This window comes from Oncorhynchus clarkii, chromosome 27, assembly GCF_045791955.1.
Source record: "Oncorhynchus clarkii lewisi isolate Uvic-CL-2024 chromosome 27, UVic_Ocla_1.0, whole genome shotgun sequence".
Lineage (NCBI taxonomy): Eukaryota > Metazoa > Chordata > Actinopteri > Salmoniformes > Salmonidae > Oncorhynchus > Oncorhynchus clarkii.
Genome location: NC_092173.1, coordinates 16,935,516 through 16,953,598, shown reverse-complemented (window position 1 = coordinate 16,953,598; position 18,083 = coordinate 16,935,516). Strand labels below are relative to the sequence as shown.

At 49.2% G+C, this 18,083-nt stretch overlaps 1 protein-coding gene across 1 annotated transcript in view; it reads left to right on the top strand.

The window, feature by feature from the left end:
• LOC139385716 (protocadherin-16-like) overlaps window positions 1-17,848 on the top strand; it is a 168,135-nt gene extending 150,287 nt beyond the window's left edge. Inside the window, exons 14-28 of the mRNA XM_071130997.1 lie at window positions 2,169-2,408; window positions 3,815-3,940; window positions 5,768-5,977; window positions 6,146-6,441; window positions 6,696-6,946; window positions 7,665-7,797; window positions 7,915-8,101; window positions 8,546-8,659; window positions 9,118-9,329; window positions 10,258-10,409; window positions 10,687-10,817; window positions 11,468-11,754; window positions 12,014-12,681; window positions 12,795-12,981; window positions 15,806-17,848. Of these exons, the coding sequence (XP_070987098.1) occupies window positions 2,169-2,408; window positions 3,815-3,940; window positions 5,768-5,977; window positions 6,146-6,441; window positions 6,696-6,946; window positions 7,665-7,797; window positions 7,915-8,101; window positions 8,546-8,659; window positions 9,118-9,329; window positions 10,258-10,409; window positions 10,687-10,817; window positions 11,468-11,754; window positions 12,014-12,681; window positions 12,795-12,981; window positions 15,806-17,737 (5,126 nt within the window). The 3' untranslated portion in view covers window positions 17,738-17,848. The remainder of the gene's footprint in view (window positions 1-2,168; window positions 2,409-3,814; window positions 3,941-5,767; window positions 5,978-6,145; window positions 6,442-6,695; window positions 6,947-7,664; window positions 7,798-7,914; window positions 8,102-8,545; window positions 8,660-9,117; window positions 9,330-10,257; window positions 10,410-10,686; window positions 10,818-11,467; window positions 11,755-12,013; window positions 12,682-12,794; window positions 12,982-15,805) is intronic.
• The last annotated feature ends 235 nt before the right edge of the window (window positions 17,849-18,083 follow it).

Sequence of the window (18,083 nt, the reverse complement as noted above, 5' to 3'; positions counted from 1 at the left end):
TTTAGTATGGTCAGAGTTAGTGGCTGGAATAGTTTCAAAAAAGAAAGAGAAAGAGAAAGAGAGAGAGAGAGAGAGAGAGAGAGAGAGAGAGAGAGAGAGAGAGAGAGAGAGAGAGAGAGAGAGAGAGAGAGAGAGAGAGAGAGAGAGAGAGAGAGAGAGAGAGAGAGAGAGAGAGAGAGAGAGAGAGAGAGAGAGAGAGAGAGAGAGAGAGAGAGAGAGAGAGAGAGAGAGAGAGAGAGAGAGAGAGAGAGAGAGAGAGAACCTATTTTGGATGTTTCCAATTGGCCTGTTTGGCTTACGTATATGCATGGTTGTATTAGAGTAGAACAGTCACAGTTCTGAAGATGGGGTGAACTAAGGTAACAATGGTTTCCTTGCTCTCCTTGTTTTATCTCATGTTAGACACTCTATTAGTTCCTTCTATTAATCAAATGAGTCTAGGGAACAGAGTCAGTCGTCTTACACAAGTTGATAAAAAAGAACAATGAAAAACCTTCAGGGGCGGATTCTCAGACCTAGATCAAGCCATCTATAAGGGCAAAAAAATCATCCCACATAGAAAACTCAACACACATAGTTTGATTTAATATTTCCATTGAGCCCAGAGGAGGGGGAAAGAACCCCTAATAGAGTTAGGAGACACCCATCCTCCACCCAGAAGGATCCAAGGTTACCATGATCTGTAGTAGGCTTCTCCTACACAGCTCCCTGTAGTGCTGGTGTAATGGGAACATAATCAAAACAGAATGTGTAGAGATGGGACCGTTTCTCCTGTCATCGTAGACCCTGGCCTGGGCCGCTTGACAGGACAGGAGCAGACCAGGTGCTCAGAGGATTAACTCATGATATTAACTGTCATTATACTGTCATTATACTGTCATTATACTGTCTAACTACCTGCATGGCTGGAACCAGTTCAAGATGGGCACCACACACACACCCATGCCTGCACGCACACACACATATACACACATATATATATACACACACACACACACACACACATATATACTGAAACCATATTAAGATGGCCACGCTCTCTCTGTGACACACCTGATAGATCTTGACAGCTTCCTGTTTTTATCCCCTCGGCCGACCATGAGGCTCCTTGGTTCCTGATTGGTGGGGGATTGGTGGAGCCGGGGTCAACGTGTCTCACACACCACAGGAAAGCCCAGAAGACCAAACGGCAAATAGTGTGTGCGTGTCGGTGTTATCAAAGTCTCAAAAGAGGGACTGAGTCACACAGACATGCAGTTGTAATCGCTCCTTTAATGGTTCCCAGCAGTCTGCACGTTTTTTTGTTGTTGGTGTTTTGTTTCTGTCTAGGCTTTCATGGGAATAGGTCCACACACACAGAGATGACTGGGTGGACAGGGTGGACTGGGTGGACAGAATGGGTGGACTGGGTGGACAGGGTGGGTGGGTGTGTGTAGGTAAGTAAAGCACTTGGCAAGGAAGCAACGCTCGGCCTCCGACGGAGAGGGAGGAATGACTGGTGAAAGCTGAACCTAGCAGAGTTGTGAAGCTTGCAGTGAAATTTTAAGCTCGCGGTGAAAGTTAAGGTCGCGGAGTGTTGAAGCTAGCAGTAGAAGTTGAAGCTATCAGAGTTGTGCTGGACAGAGAGCATGGGGACCTTTAAAAGAGTGTGACTGCACACTAGGTAGGGAGAGGGACTGGCTGAGTCTGTGTCCCAAATAGCACCCTGCATCCCAGCTAAGTTCACTACTTTTGACCAGGGCTCATAAGGCCCTCTCCACTCCTTAGAGTCTCTCTTCATCCTGTAATCTGTATCATCTCCTCTCCTCCACCCCCAGGCTCCCTCTCTAAACTCTCTCCTCTCCTCCACCCCCAGGCTCCCTTTCTAACCCCTCTCCTCTCCTCCACCCCAGACTCCCTCTCTAACCCCTCTCCTCCACCCCAGACTCCCTCTCTAACCCCTCTCCTCTCCTCCAGGTTCTCTCTCTAACCCCTCTCCTCTCCTCCACCCCAGGCTCTCTGTCTAACCCCTCTCCTCTCCTCCACCCCAGACTCCCTCTCTAACCCCTCTCCTCTCCTCCAGGTTCTCTCTCTAACCCCTCTCCTTTCCTCCACCCCAGGCTCTCTCTCTAACCCCTCTCCTATCATCCACCCCAGACTCTCTCTCTAACCCCTCTCCTCTCCTCCAGGTTCTCTGTCTATCCTGAAGGCCATCGACCGGGAGGATCAGGACCTGTTGAACCTGACCATCGTAGCCCAGGACCACGGGGTACCAGCACTCTCATCCAGCCAGCTGCTGTCTGTCCAGGTCATCGACGTGAACGACCAGGTGCCCTGGTTCCAGGAGAACCAGTACCAAGCCCAGATTACAGAGAACCAGCCTGCAGGAACCACTGTTCTGGTAGTGTCGGCCTCCGACCTGGACCAAGGTGAGAGTGGCTTGAGCTCAGTAGACTAACACAGAAGATCCCGTCATTACATACATAGCATACAGCACTTACAAGCACATATAGACACATATAGACAGATTACATATTTGCTGTACTGTTTCTTTAAAATAATATAACTCAGTGTCTGCCAGCAGAGCCTCTTGTTCTAAGTGTTGATCCTCCATGTGTTCAATGCATGTTCACATCATCAGCACCGTCAGTAACAGTTGGTTTTAATTGAAGACCGTGCTGGGGGACAGTGTGTGTGTGTGTGTGTGTGTGTGTGTGTGTGTGTGTGTTCACATTCCCCTGGAGTTAGTCAAGAGCACATAAACCAGAAGGATTTTAAAGTTTCTCTCCAGGGTGATTAGTGGGGTAAGGTGATGGTGCCAGAGTCTTTCTCTGTTAGCACGCTATCACACACAAACGCAACACAACACAACACACACACACACAATCTACCAGCCTCCGCCCGGCCCGTGCAGCCCAGCCACCCGCTTACACAGCAAAACCAACTACGAACAAATAAAAACAGGAATGCTGCTGTGTTTGCTCTTTTAGGTGAGAAAAATAAGTTTCGTTTTTTTTCGCAAACACTTATTTGCGAATGTTTTCAGTGCCCTGGGGTAGAGAGGGTTCAAAGTATAATATGACTGAATGGAATAGGACCCAGTACCCTATGAAAAGTGTAGATTACGCTGTACTGCAGCGCCAGCTATGCCACCAGAGACTCTGGGTTCGCGCCCAGGCTCTGTCGCGACCGGGAGGTCCGTGGGGCGACGCACAATTGGCCCAGCGTTGTCCGGGTGAGGGAGTGCTTGGTCGGTATGGATATCCTTGACTCATCGCGCACCAGCGACTCCTGTGGCGGGTCGGGCGCAGTGCATGCTAACCAAGGTTGCCAGGTGCACGGTGTTTCTTCCGACACATTGGTGCGGCTGGCTTCCGGGTTGGATGCGCACTGTGTTAAGAAGCAGTGCGGCTTGGTTGGGTTGCGTTTCGGAGGACGCATGACTTTCAACCTTCGTCTCCCCTGAGCCCGTACGGGAGTTGTAGCGATGAGACAAGATATTAGCTACTAAACAATTGGATACCACGAAATTGGGGAGAAAAAGGGGTAAAATTGAAATTAAATAAAAAATGAAAAGCGTTGATTTGACTTGCACAGCCGGCTCCAATCCTTCTCCCTACCACATCCCCTTGGCCCTAACCCTTTTACGTTTGCAAACTGTATCTGTCAGATGGAAGTTCCACCCTACTACTGTGTTAATACCTATCCAGACCCTTCAGTTGAAGGGTAAGGGCCAAGGGGATGGTGTAGGCTGCTGTCAGATAGTATTAGGGTTAGACTTCATATACTCCTTCTCTCTCTTTTTCTCTCTCTCTCTCTCTCTCTCTCTCTCCAGGTACCAACGGCCAGGTGACATATGGAGGCATCTCTGACGAGGGTTTTAGCATCCACCCAGCTACAGGTGTTATAACCACCACTAAAGCCCTGGACAGAGAGGCACAGGAACAATACACACTGACAGGTAACTGGCTCTGACCATAACATCTAACCCTGACCCTTAACCCGTAACCTCTCAGCCTAACTCCTAGCCCTAACCCTGATCCTTAATCCTAACTGTTAAAGCCCTGGACAGAGAGGCACAGGAACAATACACTCTCACAGGTAACTGGCTCTGACCATAACATCTAACCCTGACCCTTAACCCCTCAGCCTAACTCCTAGCCCTAACCCTGATCCTTAATCCTAATCCTAACTGTTAAAGCCCTGGACAGAGAGGTCTAAAAACTGTACACTCTGACAGGTAACTGTCCCTTTATATGAGTAACCCACACTCTTAGAAAAAGAGGTTCCGGGGCCTCCCGGGTGGCGCAGTGGTTAAGGGCACTGTACTGCAGCGCCAGCTGTGCCATCAGAGACTCTGGGTTCGCGCCCAGGCTCTGTCGTAACCGGCTGCGACTGGGAGGTCCGTGGGGCGAAGCACAATTGGCCTAGCATCGTCTGGGTTAGGGATGTCCTCGTCTCATCGCGCACCAGCGACTCCTGTGGCGGGCCGGGCGCAGTGCGCGCTAACCAAGGTTGCCAGGTGTACGGTGTTTCCTCCAACCAATTGGTGCACCTGGCTTCGCTGTGTTAAGAAGCAGTGGTTGAGTTGTGTATCGGAGGACGCATGACTTTCAACCTTCGTCTCTCCCGAGCCCGTACAGGAGTTGTAGCGATGAGACAACTACTAACAATTGGATACCATGAAATTGGGGAGAAAAAGGTTCCAGACAGAACCCTTTTTGGTTCCAGGTAGAAGGGTTCCATGTAGAAGACGAACCTTCTACCTGGAACCAAAAAGGGTTCTACCTGGAACCAAAAAGGGTACTTGCCACACTGCTTTACAATAGAGGTACGATAGCCCTGCCACACTGCTTTACAATAGAGGTACGATAGCCCTGCCACACTGCTTTACAATAGAGGTACGATAGCCCTGCCACACTGCTTTACAATAGAGGTACGATAGCCCTGCCACACTGCTTTACAATAGAGGTACGATAGCCCTGCCACACTGCTTTACAATAGAGGTACGACAGCCCTGCCACACTGCTTTACAATAGAGGTACGATAGCCCTGCCACACTGCTTTACAATAGAGGTACGACAGCCCTGCCACCCTGCTTTACAATAGAGGTACGATAGCCCTGCCACACTGCTTTACAAGAGAGGTACGATAGCCCTGCCACACTGCTTTACAATAGAGGTACGACAGCCCTGCCACCCTGCTTTACAATAGAGGTACGATAGCCCTGCCACACTGCTTTACAAGAGAGGTACGATAGCCCTGCCACACTGCTTTACAATAGAGGTACGATAGCCCTGCCACACTGCTTTACAATAGAGGTACGACAGCCCTGCCACCCTGCTTTACAATAGAGGTATGATAGCCCTGCCACACTGCTTTACAAGAGAGGTACGATAGCCCTGCCACACTGCTTTACAAGAGAGGTACGATAGCCCTGCCACCCTGCTTTACAATAGAGGTACGATAGCCCTGCCACACTGCTTTACAAGAGAGGTACGATAGCCCTGCCACACTGCTTTACAATAGAGGTACGATAGCCCTGCCACACTGCTTTACAATAGAGATAAATGAACAAGCCAACATTCCAAACTGGTCATGTTTTTATAGTTCTGTTTTTATGGGATACATCAGTGGTGCAATGGTAATGTTGGTGTTATTTTCTCTCCAGCTCTCTCTGTTTGTCTACAATCTCCCTAAGAAACACAATATGATTTAGTTAATAAAAACATAACAAACTTTTAGACTGCTGAAGTCTTGTTTAATTCCTATCTTCCCTTTTGTCCAGTGTATGCCCGAGACGGTGGCGTGCCTCCTAACTTTGCCCGGGCGGCAGTGAAGATCCAGGTGTTGGATGAGAATGACAACGCCCCAGCATTCAGTAGACTGTACTACAGTCTGGAGGTGCCTGAGAACATGGAGGCTGTTGAGCTTTTCACCCTCAGAGCTATTGACCTGGACACTGGGGACAGCGGAGAGATGACCTACAAGATCACAAGTAAGAGCCAACTACTTGTACATCAGAGGAATCCAATTGAATTAATAACTGACTGATTGATCTATTGATCCATTGATCACAATGTTGTGAGATTGACCTTTCATATTGTGTATCCCTTTTGCCCCTCCTCTTCCTCTTTCCTCCTCTGTTTCACCCTCTGTCTTCTAGCGGGCGACCCGTCAGGTGACTTCCGTGTGGACAGGAAGTCAGGTGTTCTCTCCACCTCCAGACCGCTGGACAGGGAACATAGGGCCAGGTACAGTCTGACAGTGACAGCCCTTGACGGGGGCTCTCCGGCCCTGAGCAGCACGGCCACAGTAGAGGTCACTCTCCTGGACGTCAACGACCACAGCCCCCAGTTCACCAGCCCCAGCTACACCACTGACCTCTCTGAGGATGTTCCTATTGGCTCCCTGGTGCTGGAGGTCTCTGCTACTGACCTGGACCAAGGGTCTAACAGCCAGGTACACAGACTGAACTCATAGGCTGCGTCTCAAATGGCACCCTAGTCCCTACATAGTGTACCACCTTTGACTAGAGACCTATGCCTCCTGAGCCCCCTGAACATTTGCCAAATGTAGCATAACACTTTTGTCATTTTGTCAACAAATGGAAGCCATCTATCTAGACATTCAAAGGGTTAATGAAGGCCTCACTAAGCCTTAAAAGTGATGTTACTTTTTGTAATCTAATCTACTGTAATCTGTTCTAATGCCAGGTGCTGTACTTCCTGTCGCGTGGCTCCCAGGGCATGTTCATCATCGACCAGCACACGGGACATGTCATCACCGCCGCTCCGCTCGACCGAGAACGAACCGCGTTGTACACTTTCGATGTCTGCGCCATAGACTCGTCCCCCGCCAGCCCTCGCAACTCCACCGCCACGGTCACCGTGTATGTACAGGACGTGAACGACAACGCTCCATTCTTCATCCAGGACCCCCTCGTCATCAACATTTCAGCCTCCAGGTAGGTAGCCAGGAGCTTAGCGATGCAGGACAAAGGCAGGAAGTTTGCTGATTCAAATCCCATGTCCGACAGGGAAGAATCTGGGTTGGACTGGGCTGGCATCTGGAAGGTTTATCTGTACAGTTCTGTCTTTCACATGTCTTCTTTGTTGTGATTTAAATAAAACATTTATAAAAAGTGTTGCTGGCATGCCATCACTTGCTGTTGTGTGTCTTAGATGCCATCACTTGCTGTTGTGTGTCTTAGATGCCATCACTTGCTGTTGTGTGTCTTAGATGCCATCACTTGCTGTTGTGTGTCTTAGATGCCATCACTTGCTGTTGTGTGTCTTAGATGCCATCACTTGCTGTTGTGTGTCTTAGATGCCATCACTTGCTGTTGTGTGTCTTAGATGCCATCACTTGCTGTTGTGTGTCTTAGATGCCATCACTTGCTGTTGTGTGTCTTAGATGCCATCACTTGCTGTTGTGTGTCTTAGATGCCATCACTTGCTGTTGTGTGTCTTAGATGCCATCACTTGCTGTTGTGTGTCTTAGATGCCATCCCCTACTGTTGTGCCCTTGAACAAGGCACGTAACCCCTAAACTGCTCAACGGGCATCGTAGTATGCCTGCCCTATACTCCAAGCCTACCTCTGCATGTGTCTTTCAGAGGGGTTTGAATAAAAGCAGAAGACACATTTTAGTTGGACATCCATGTTCTTCTTCTTCTTCTCCAGTGTCTCCTCCCATCGCGTCCTGTCCACCATGCGGGCGGAGGACCAGGATTTTGGGGCCAACGGCTCACTGTTCTACCGCTTCGCCAGCCCTGTCCGGGGCTTCACCATCAACTCTCTGACCGGGGACATCCAGGTGTTGTTACGTTATTCATCAGGGTATTTGTGTCAAATACCCACTTAAGGGATGGCTTGCTTAGGGAGACTTAAGACAAAAATAATTTTCATTAATTAATTAATTATTTCATCCCAGGCTACAGAGAAGCTGCAGGGACTGATCCAGGGCCAGAGGACTCTGATTGTAGAGGCTATGGACCAGGGAAGCCCAGCTCAGTCCTCTCTAGGGGTGGTGGTCATCTACATCAGAGAACAGACCTACAGGGGGATCCGCTTCTCACGTCACGCTAGAGACGTCAGCCTGCAGGAGAACGCCGCCAAAGGTAGGAACAGGGGATTTTTATTTGATTCAAAGAGTGTGATATTTAAGCAATAAGTTCCGAGGGGGTGTGGTATATGACCAATAAACCGTGGCTAATGGCTGTCTTTATGCACAACACAACGCTGAGTGCCTGGATTCAGCCCTTAGCCGTGGTATATTGGCCATATATCACAAACCCCCGAGGCGCCTTATTGCTATTATAAACTGGTTACCAACGTAATTAGAGCAGTAAAACTAAATGTTTTGTCATACCCGTGGTATACGGTTTGATTTACCACGGCTGTCAGCCAATCAGCATTCAGGGTTCGAAACACCCAGTTTATAATAATGTATATATATATTGTTGTGAGTCTGAGGTGTGTATAATGTAAGTAATCAGTGTGCTAGTGAGGTGCGTGGGTTTAGAACACAGTGTGATAGTGAGGTGGGTGTTGTCTTCCTCCAGGTACCGCTGTGGTGCAGACTCAGGCGCAGTACCCTGATGGATCCCGTAGTGGGATCAGTTACAGCATCTTCAGCGGTAACACCCTACACTCCTTTGGAATCAGCTCCTCCACTGGTAAGCCACTGGGGTGGGGAATTACATAAAAACACATGTTGACAAAAAATGCGTAAAACAAACTCTACATCCCTGATGCATATCATGAATATCCATTGCCCAATTGGTTCTCAGACCCTTTGTAATTGTTCTAACCAGGTGAGATCTGTCCTTGTTATTGTTCTAACCAGGTGAGATCTGTCCTTGTTATTGTTCTAACCAGGTGAGATCTGTCCTTGTTATTGTTCTAACCAGGTGAGATCTGTCCTTGTTATTGTTCTAACCAGGTGAGATCTGTCCTTGTTATTGTTCTAACCAGGTGAGATCTGTCCTTGTTATTGTTCTAACCAGGTGAGATCTGTCCTTGTTATTGTTCTAACCAGGTGAGATCTGTCCTTGTTATTGTTCTAACCAGGTGACATCTGTCCTTGTTATTGTTCTAACCAGGTGAGATCTGTCCTTGTTATTGTTCTAACCAGGTGAGATCTGGGTACAGAGCTCCATGGGGCTGGACTATGAGGAGACCCCTAGACTCCGCCTAGTGGTGAAGGCAGAAACTGCATCCTCCAGTTCCTTCATGGCGGTCAACCTGATCCTTCAGGACGTCAATGACAACCTGCCACGCTTCCAGCTGCAGAACTATGTAGCCTACATACGAGAGGCACAGGGATATAATTTCCCTATCATACAGGTAGGTACACTAATGAGCGTGCACACACTGGTACACGCTGCACGCAGACACTCACAAACACACCTGCATTATGCTTGGCTATAGGTGGTGTGAGATTGTGGGCTAGAAAACGCTCTAAGTTCAGACGGTAGAGATCTGGATAGTTTCAGTGCTGCTGAGGTAGTTCTGAGAGGTGACTGACTGTCTGTTCCTATGCCTATACTGCAGTGTGTTTCCCAGTTGAGTATATAAAGGGAAAGGGAGGATACCTAGTTAGTTGTACAACTGAATGCATTCAACTGAAATGTGTCTTCCGCATTTAACCAAACCCCTCTGAATCAGAGAGGTGCGGGGGGCTGCCATAATCGACATCCACGTCTTTGGTGCCCGGGGAACAGTGGGTTAACTGCCTTGCTCAGGGGCAGAACGACAGATTTTTACCTTGTCAGCTCTTGGATTCGATCCAGCAACCTTTCGGTTACTGGCCCAACACTCTAACCACTGTAGACTCAACTGTATGCTGTATGAAACCACGGCCATTTAGAACCTTCTTATAAACTCTCCAAGTCCAATATTCATCACCAGGTCCTGTTACTGTTCCACAGCTGTTGTAAATCTGTTCTTTGTTTTGATTTATTTCCTCTCTAACCTTTGGCCTCTGGTCATGTGACTTCCTGTCTGTCCCCAGGTGTTGGCAGATTATTATTATTTTTTCTATTTTTTCTATTGCTTTCAAAAACAAAACAACATTCAAAATAATGAACAGCAGGGGAAGGGTGAACAACAGCCAATGACACAATAAAACAGATTGTAAATGGCTAACCATAAACACAAGTACACTTTGCTTTTAAGACAAAAGAAAACCAGTGATATCAGAAGACAATGCTTTTTTTTGGTTTAGATTTTCTTTCTGACCTCTGTCATGTGACTTCCTGTCTGTCCCATGCAGGTGGTGGCTGATGACCTGGACCAGGGCCAGAATGGTCAGGTGACCTACAGCCTGAGGTCGTCGTCTCTCAGCGGTCTGTTCAAGATCGACCCGCTGACCGGAAGCATCACCACCGCTGCTATCATGGACCGAGAGATCTGGACACAAACCAAGTGAGGGGCAGGGCCTTGTGAGAGTGTGTGTTTGTTCACAATCTGCCTGACATGTGGTTTCCCTAAGCGGGCTAACCTTTGTTTTCAGTCTATAAATACTCTCTCTGTTCCTGTACTCTCTTTCTCTTTGTATTGGAAACTAAATATCTGTCATGCTCTGGGCTACAACAGGTTCTGATGTAAGATAGCAGGAGATGAAAGGTTATGAAACCTGAAACATAAAAGATAAGAACCAAACTCCAACTGACAGTTTCTTTTATCATTTCCATGGCACCAGGCTGGTTGTTACTGCAACGGACCGGGGCACACCACGATTGGCCGGCTCGGCGACCCTCACGGTGATAATCGTGGACCTCAATGACAACAGTCCTACAATCCCCTTGCCGCGCGAGATCAGAGTGCCAGAGAGTAAGTCAATGACCCACAGGTCTCAACTGCAGACCCGGGTTCAAATATGATTTGAATTCATTTTAAATACTTTAGCTGGGCTTCGCAAATGTGCAAACCTCACCCAACTGGTACTTTAGGCAGGCTAAAGCAAACGTTTTTGAATGGTTTGAAATAGTATTTGAACCCAAGTGTGTTTAACTGACATCCTATTCACTATGTCGTGCTCTACCAGGGGGTGTATGTATCAACTTTCTAAGACATTTGAGACACAGTCAATTAAACAGTGAACCTTTAGTCCACTGATCTTATCACTGATCCTCACTCCTCTCTCTGGCAGCACTCGGCAGTTCTCAGTGATAAAACTGACCCTTTTATGAGTCGTTCTGAAGCCAAGTTTCCCTCTATTCATATCCTTCTGTACATATGACGTCTACAGTTTCCTGTATAAAATATCCAATTCAGGAAAAAAAATAAATCAGAAGTGTGCAATATATTCCTAAAAGCAACATGATGTAATAGGATATGCTATGTGCTGGGAGCTGCTTCTATGGCTATAGTGTTGTTCCCATATAACAATCTCCCAAAACCTGTTCTCTCGCTCTCTCCCACTCTCACTCTCTATCCCCCTGTACTATCCCCCTCCCCCTTTTCTCTCCCTCTCCCTCCAGACACTCTGATTGGCTCGGTAATAACCCAGGTGACTGGAAACGACGTTGACTCAGGCCCAGCCCTGTCCTACACCCTCCACCTGGACCCGTCCTCCCAGGGCGTGTTTGGGATCCACCGCTACGGGGGCGGGGTGTCTCTGACCGCCCCTCTGGACTACGAGGAGAGGACTTGGTACACGCTGACTGTCAGGGCTACTGACTCCAAACACCAGACTGAAGCTAACCTCACCATACTGGTGGAGGATGTCAATGATAACGTTCCTACATTCACACAGGATCTTTACCAGGTAGTCTATCCTCTAACCGGCCTCCACTAGCCTTGGAAAATCTGTGTTTGTGTTGGCAGGATGCAATGATGCCGTAAGAGACTATGATAACTATTTAGCTGGATTTTTCTATGTACATACAGATCAATAATGATACCGTGTGTATGTATCTATTTTCCTCATTTAGTTTACTAACTCAGATTCCTGGTACCATTAACCATTAGCATGCCTGTCCAACATGCCTCAACTATTCTGAACACGTCCCTACTGTGTTTCCCAGGTGATTCTGGCAGAGCACACCCCAGCTGGAAGTGCAGTTGTCACTGTGACAGCCACGGACAGCGACTCTGGAGAGAACGGCCGTGTCATGTACAGAGTGATGTCATCAACCCGGGACATCTTCTACATCGACCCCAGCAATGGTACCCTGTTCATCACCCAGCAGGCAGAGTTTGACTCTGAGAACCCTTCTATCCTGGTGGTAATAGAGTCCAGAGACATGGGAACACCAGCCCTCTCCTCCACCGCTACTGTACAGGTCCAGGTGACTGACGTCAACGACAACGCCCCCGTCTTCCACCAATCAGAGTACAGAGCCACGGTGTCGGAGGACGGCCTCCCGGGCGCCACCATCCTGACCCTGGAGGCGGCCGACAGTGACACGTCACGCGACAACTGTGGCTTTGACTTCACTATAGCCAGCGGAAACGCAGGCAATGCCTTCCAGATTGAGAGCAGTGTACGCTTCCTAGAAGGACGGGGCTTCCAGACAGTAGGCAGCCTGGTATTGACCGGTGAGGGGCTGGACTTTGAGGCGGTGTCCAGTTACAACCTGACCGTGGTCGTGTCAGACCGCGGCGTGCCCCAGAGGAGCTCGGCTGTCTCTGCGCTGATCAGTGTGACGGATACTAACGACAACCCTCCGGCGTTCAGCAGGGCAGAGTACAGGTAATTTGGTACTTTGTTGTTTGTTAAATGTCCTTAATTACTCTATTACATGTGTTTGCACTGGGAAACCAAAAGTCATGTTTTTTGTAAAAGTAACCCCTTGAACCCTGCAGTGTGGTGGTGAGTGAAGGAACAACCACAGGGACTGAGGTCCTCAGCCTGTCTGCAACAGACCCAGACTCCCCGGCCGTAGGGAAGGTGCAGTACCTGATCAGCTCTGGGGATGAGACGGGTATGTTCCAGGTAGACCGCTGGACCGGAGCCCTGAAGCTGCAGAGACCACTGGACAGCGAGAGACAGGTACCAAGGCAATTCCTGGTTTGTCATGTGCCCCAAATGGCACCCTATTTCCTATATAGTGCACAACTTTTTAAAGAGCCCTATGGGCCCTGGTCAAAAGAAGTGTACTACATAGGAAATAGTTTGATACAGAAATAGACAAATAGTTATCAAATCAAACTTTATTTGTCACATGCGCCGAATACAATGTAGTAGACCTTACCTTGAAATGCTTACTTACAAGCCCTTAACCAACAGTAAGTTCAAGAAGAGTTAAGAAAATATTTACCAAATAAACTAAAGTAACACAATAACATAACAATAACGAGGCTATATACAGCAGGTACCGGTACCGAGTCAGTGTGCGGGGGTACAGGTTAAAGGTCATTTGTACATTTATTTTACCTTTATTTAACTAGGCAAGTCAGTTAAGAACAAATTCTTATTCACAATTACAGCCTAGCAACAGTGGGTTAACTGCCTTGTTCAGGGACAGAATGACAGATTTGTACCTTGTCCGCTTGGGGATTCGATCTAGCAACCTCTTGGTTACTGGCCCAACACTCCAACCACTAGGCTACCTGCCGCCCAAATGTAGGTATGGGTGAAGTGACTATGCAGAGATAATTATCAGTGAGTCGTGGCTGTGTACAAAACAAATGGAGGGGGAGGGGGTTCAATCTAATAGTTTGGTGGCCATTTGATTAATTGTTCAACAGTCTTATGACTTGGGGGTAAAAGTTGTTAAGGAGCCTTTTGGTCTTACAGTTGGCGCTCCGGTACCGCTTTCCGTGTGGTAGCAGAGAGAACAGTCTATGACTTGGGTGACTGGAGTCTCTGACAATTTTATGGTCTTTCCTCTAACATCGCCTAGTATATAGGTCCTTGTTTGCAGGAAGCTTGGCCCCAGTGATGTACTGGGTCATACGCACTACCCTCTGTAGCACCTTAAGGTCAGATGCAGAGTAGTTGCCATGCCAGGCGGTGATGCAACCGGTCAGGATGCTCTCGATGGTGCAGCTGTAGAACTTTGAGGATCTGGGGACCCATGCCAAATCTTTTCAGTCTCCTGAGGGGGAAAACGTGTTGTCATGCCACTGGTGATGTTGGTGATGTGGACACCAAGGAACTTGAAACTCTCGACCCGCTCCACTACAGCCCCGTTGATGTTAATGGGGGCCTGTTTGGCCCACCCTTTACTGTAGTCCACGATCAGCTCCTTTGTCTTGCTCACATTGAGGGAAAGGTTGTTGTCCGGGCACCACACTGCCAGGTCTCTGACCTCCTCCCTATAAGCTGTTTCATCGTTGTCGGTGATCAGGCCTACCACTGTTGTGTCATCAGCAAACTTAATGATGGTGTTGGAGTCATGTTTGGCCACGCAGGCGTGGGTGAACAGGGAGTACAGGAGGATCAGCGTGGCAGACATGTTGTTGCCTACCCTTACCACCTGGGGGCGGCCCGTCAGGAAGTCCAGGATCCAGTTGCAGAGGGACGTGTTTAGTCCCAGGGTTCTTAGCTTAGTGATGAGCTTCGTGGACACTATGGTGTTGAAAGCTGAGCTGTAGTCAATGAACAGCATTCTCACATAGGTGTTCCTTTTGTCCAGGTGGGAAAGGGCAGTGTGGAGTGCGATTGAGATTGCGTCATCTGTGGATCTGTTTGGGCGGTATGTGAATTGGAGTGAGACTAGGGTGTCCAGGAGGATGCTTTTAATGTGAGCCATGACCTGCCTTTCAAAGCATTTCATGGCTACCGACTTGAGTGCTACGGGGCGGTAATTGTTTAGGCAGGTTACCTTAGCGTAAGGGATGTTGGTCGGCTTGAAACATGTAGGTATTATAGACACTTGCCAGTTGGTCCACACATTCTTTGAGTACACATCCTGGTAATCCATCTGGCCCCTCAGCTTTGTGAATATTGACATGTTTAAAGGTCTTGCTCACATCGGCTACCGAGAGCTTTATCACACAGTCATCCAGAACAGCTGGTGCTCTCGTGCATGCTTCAGTGTTGCTTGCCTCGAAGTGAGCATAAAGGGCATTTAGCTCACCTGGTAGGCTCGCGTCTGGGTTTCCCTTTGTAGTCCATAATAGTTTTCAAGCCCTGCCACATCCGACGAGCGTCAGAGCCGGTGTAGTAGGATTCAGAGACTTCTTTAATATTAGACATCCCGCACCAGCTGTTACTGACAAAAAGACACACACCTCCACCCCATATTTTGCCGGTGCATTGAATATCCCTCCAGCTCTATATTATCCGTTATTCGTTCAGCCACGACTTGGTGAAACATAAGATATTACAGTTCTTAATGTCCCGTTGGTGGGATCATACATTTTATTTTCCAATGATTGCATGTTAGCAATTAGAATTGATGGCAGTGGGAGTTTACTCGCTCGCCTATGGATTCTCAAAAGGCTTCACGCAAATGACGGGGATCCGGGCCTGTTCCCGGGAGATCAATCTTTCTCGTCAGACTCATTAAAGGAAAAAGCTTCTTCCAGTCCGTGGTGAGTAATCCCAGTTCTGATGTCAAGAAGTTATTTTCAGTCATAAGAGATGGTAGCAGCAACATTATGTACAAAATAAGTTTTTAAAAAAAGAGTTACAAACAACACAAAAATAACAAACAAAATAGCACAATTGGTTACGGGCATGTAAAACATCAGCCATGCTCTTCGGCGTCATCGTAACATAGACTGTTTATATATTCTGCTGCTGACAATTAATTTCCCTTCAGTGAGAAAGAAAGTATTAATCTCTCTCTCTATCTCACCATCTATCTCTCTCTGTCACCCTCTTTCCCTCACTCTCTCTCCCTCTCTCCGTCTGACCCTCCTACTAGGCATCCCATGTGATCATTGTGCAGGCAACAGATGGACAGGGTCACTATGCGCTGGCTCCTGTCACTGTGGAGGTGAAGGACATTAATGACAACAGACCTTACTTCCCTCTGCCCATCCTCACCGCCAGCGTCAGAGAGAACCAGCCTCACAACACCCTTGTCACCATGCTGCACGCCATCGACCAGGACACGGGAGTCTTCGGACAGCTGAGGTACTACATGTTGGACAAGACTGGAGAGGGGAAAGACTCCTTCCTGCTCAACCAGACGTCAGGCGAGGTCCGGACTCGCTCTACCTTTGACTTTGAGAAGGTCAACTTGTTCAACTTTGTAGCTCTAGCCATGGACGCAGGGAACTACTCTGCCACGGTGACCATCCAGGTGTACGTGATGGGGGAGGATGAGTACGACCCTGTGTTCTCCGACTTAGAGTTCTCCTTCCTGGTTCCTGAGGGGGCGAAGAAGGGCCAGAGCATCGGTCAGGTGACAGCCAGAGACGAGGACGAGGGAGTGGACGGGATTGTTCTGTACTCCCTAGCTGACCCCTCGCCCTACTTCCAGGTCAATGCATCGACAGGTGTGGTCTCCCTGAAGATGGACAGCCACGTTCGACACTTGAGCAGGGCCAAGAGGGAGGTCCGTGTGATGACCCTTGACCTGACGGCCCACAGCCCTCTGGAGACGTCCCGCGTGGCCACCGCCCGCCTCACTGTTGACGTGACAAACACATCCTTCGGCCTCGTGTCGGACATGAACCTGCTGCTGGTCAGTGTGATCGCTGTGTCCCTGGGAGCCATCCTCATCCTCATCTTCATCGCCATGTCTCTGTTTTGTGTGAGACTGAGACGTCAGAGGAAGGAGCAGCAGAGTCGCTGCAGACCTCCAGCCTCTCCCGGCCACGGCACCATGCTACACAAACTAGAGGAGACTAAAGTTACCGACACTGACCGGAACGACCGCATCTACCATCAGGCCTTACCAGGGTACGTTTCCGACCAAACAGGGAGTGGAGGGGGAGGGCCATACCCCCGCGGGGGCTCCCTGGACCCATCCCACTCCAGCGGGCGTGGCTCAGCGGAAGCGGCGGAGGACGATGAGATCCGGATGATCAACGAGTACCCCCGTGTCTCCTCCATCTCTTCATCCATGCAAGAACACATCTCAGCCCGCGGGCCAGACTCTGGTATCCAGCAGGACGCTGACCAGCTCTCTGACATCTCGTGTGAGCCCAACATTGACGCCAACCAGTGGTTTAAGGCCAAGAAGCTGGCCAATCTCAGTGGGACTCTGCTGGCTGGGCAGGTGCCTGTCTACAGGGAGGATGGAGGAGGATATCTGGGGGTAGGGAGGGGGCTGAACATCTCCCACCCTAAAGACTATGCCTTCCCAGTGGATGGTAAACCCGCTGTGGATGGCTCCCTCACAGCCATAGTGGCCAGTGACGAGGAGCTGAGGGGTAGTTATAACTGGGACTACCTGCTGAACTGGTGTCCACAGTTCCAGCCATTAGCAAGCGTCTTCACGGAGATAGCGAGGTTAAAGGATGAGACGGCCACTCCTAACCCTCGCAGACCGCTCCAGCACAAAGCCAAGGTGGACCCCAAACCCCCTCGCATTGACCCCCCGCCCCTAATCACCTCCATAGCCCACCCCGGCGCGAAGACAGTCCCGGTCAAGCCTGCTCCTGTCAAGCCCTCTGTGGGGAGGTCCTCCTTCCCCCACCTGGCCTCCCTACGGAGGTCCCCCATCAGTCACGAGGGCTCCCCCTCCTCAGTAGCCATGTCCCCCAGCTTTTCCCCCTCCCTGTCCCCCCTGGCCGCCCGCTCCCCGGCCATCATACCCTTCGGGGTCACCCAGGGCCCCTCAGCCTCCATGATCAGCACCACTGAACACAGCATGGAGCACATTGAAGAGGCCGAGATGAGGATATAGACTCTATCGACTCACAGGTGAGGATATAGAGTGTATCGACTCACAGGTGAGGATATAGACTCTGTAGACTGAGATAAGGATATAGACTCTATAGACTCAGGTACTGGAGATTGGAAGACTGATACTGAGTTATTGTTCCTCAAAAAACAGAAGTGTTGTCTCAATTGACACTCTATTTAGGTTGCAGGGTGGTACCCCTCCTATTGTGTAATGGTCACAGTATCTGGTGTCAATAGACTGGATCGTACAGTGTACCTTCCATCTGGCCAGAACACAGAGTGTGGTTAGCACTGTAGTTAAATAATGAAGGAACTCAAACCACCAAAGGTGGTAGATGCATCATAAA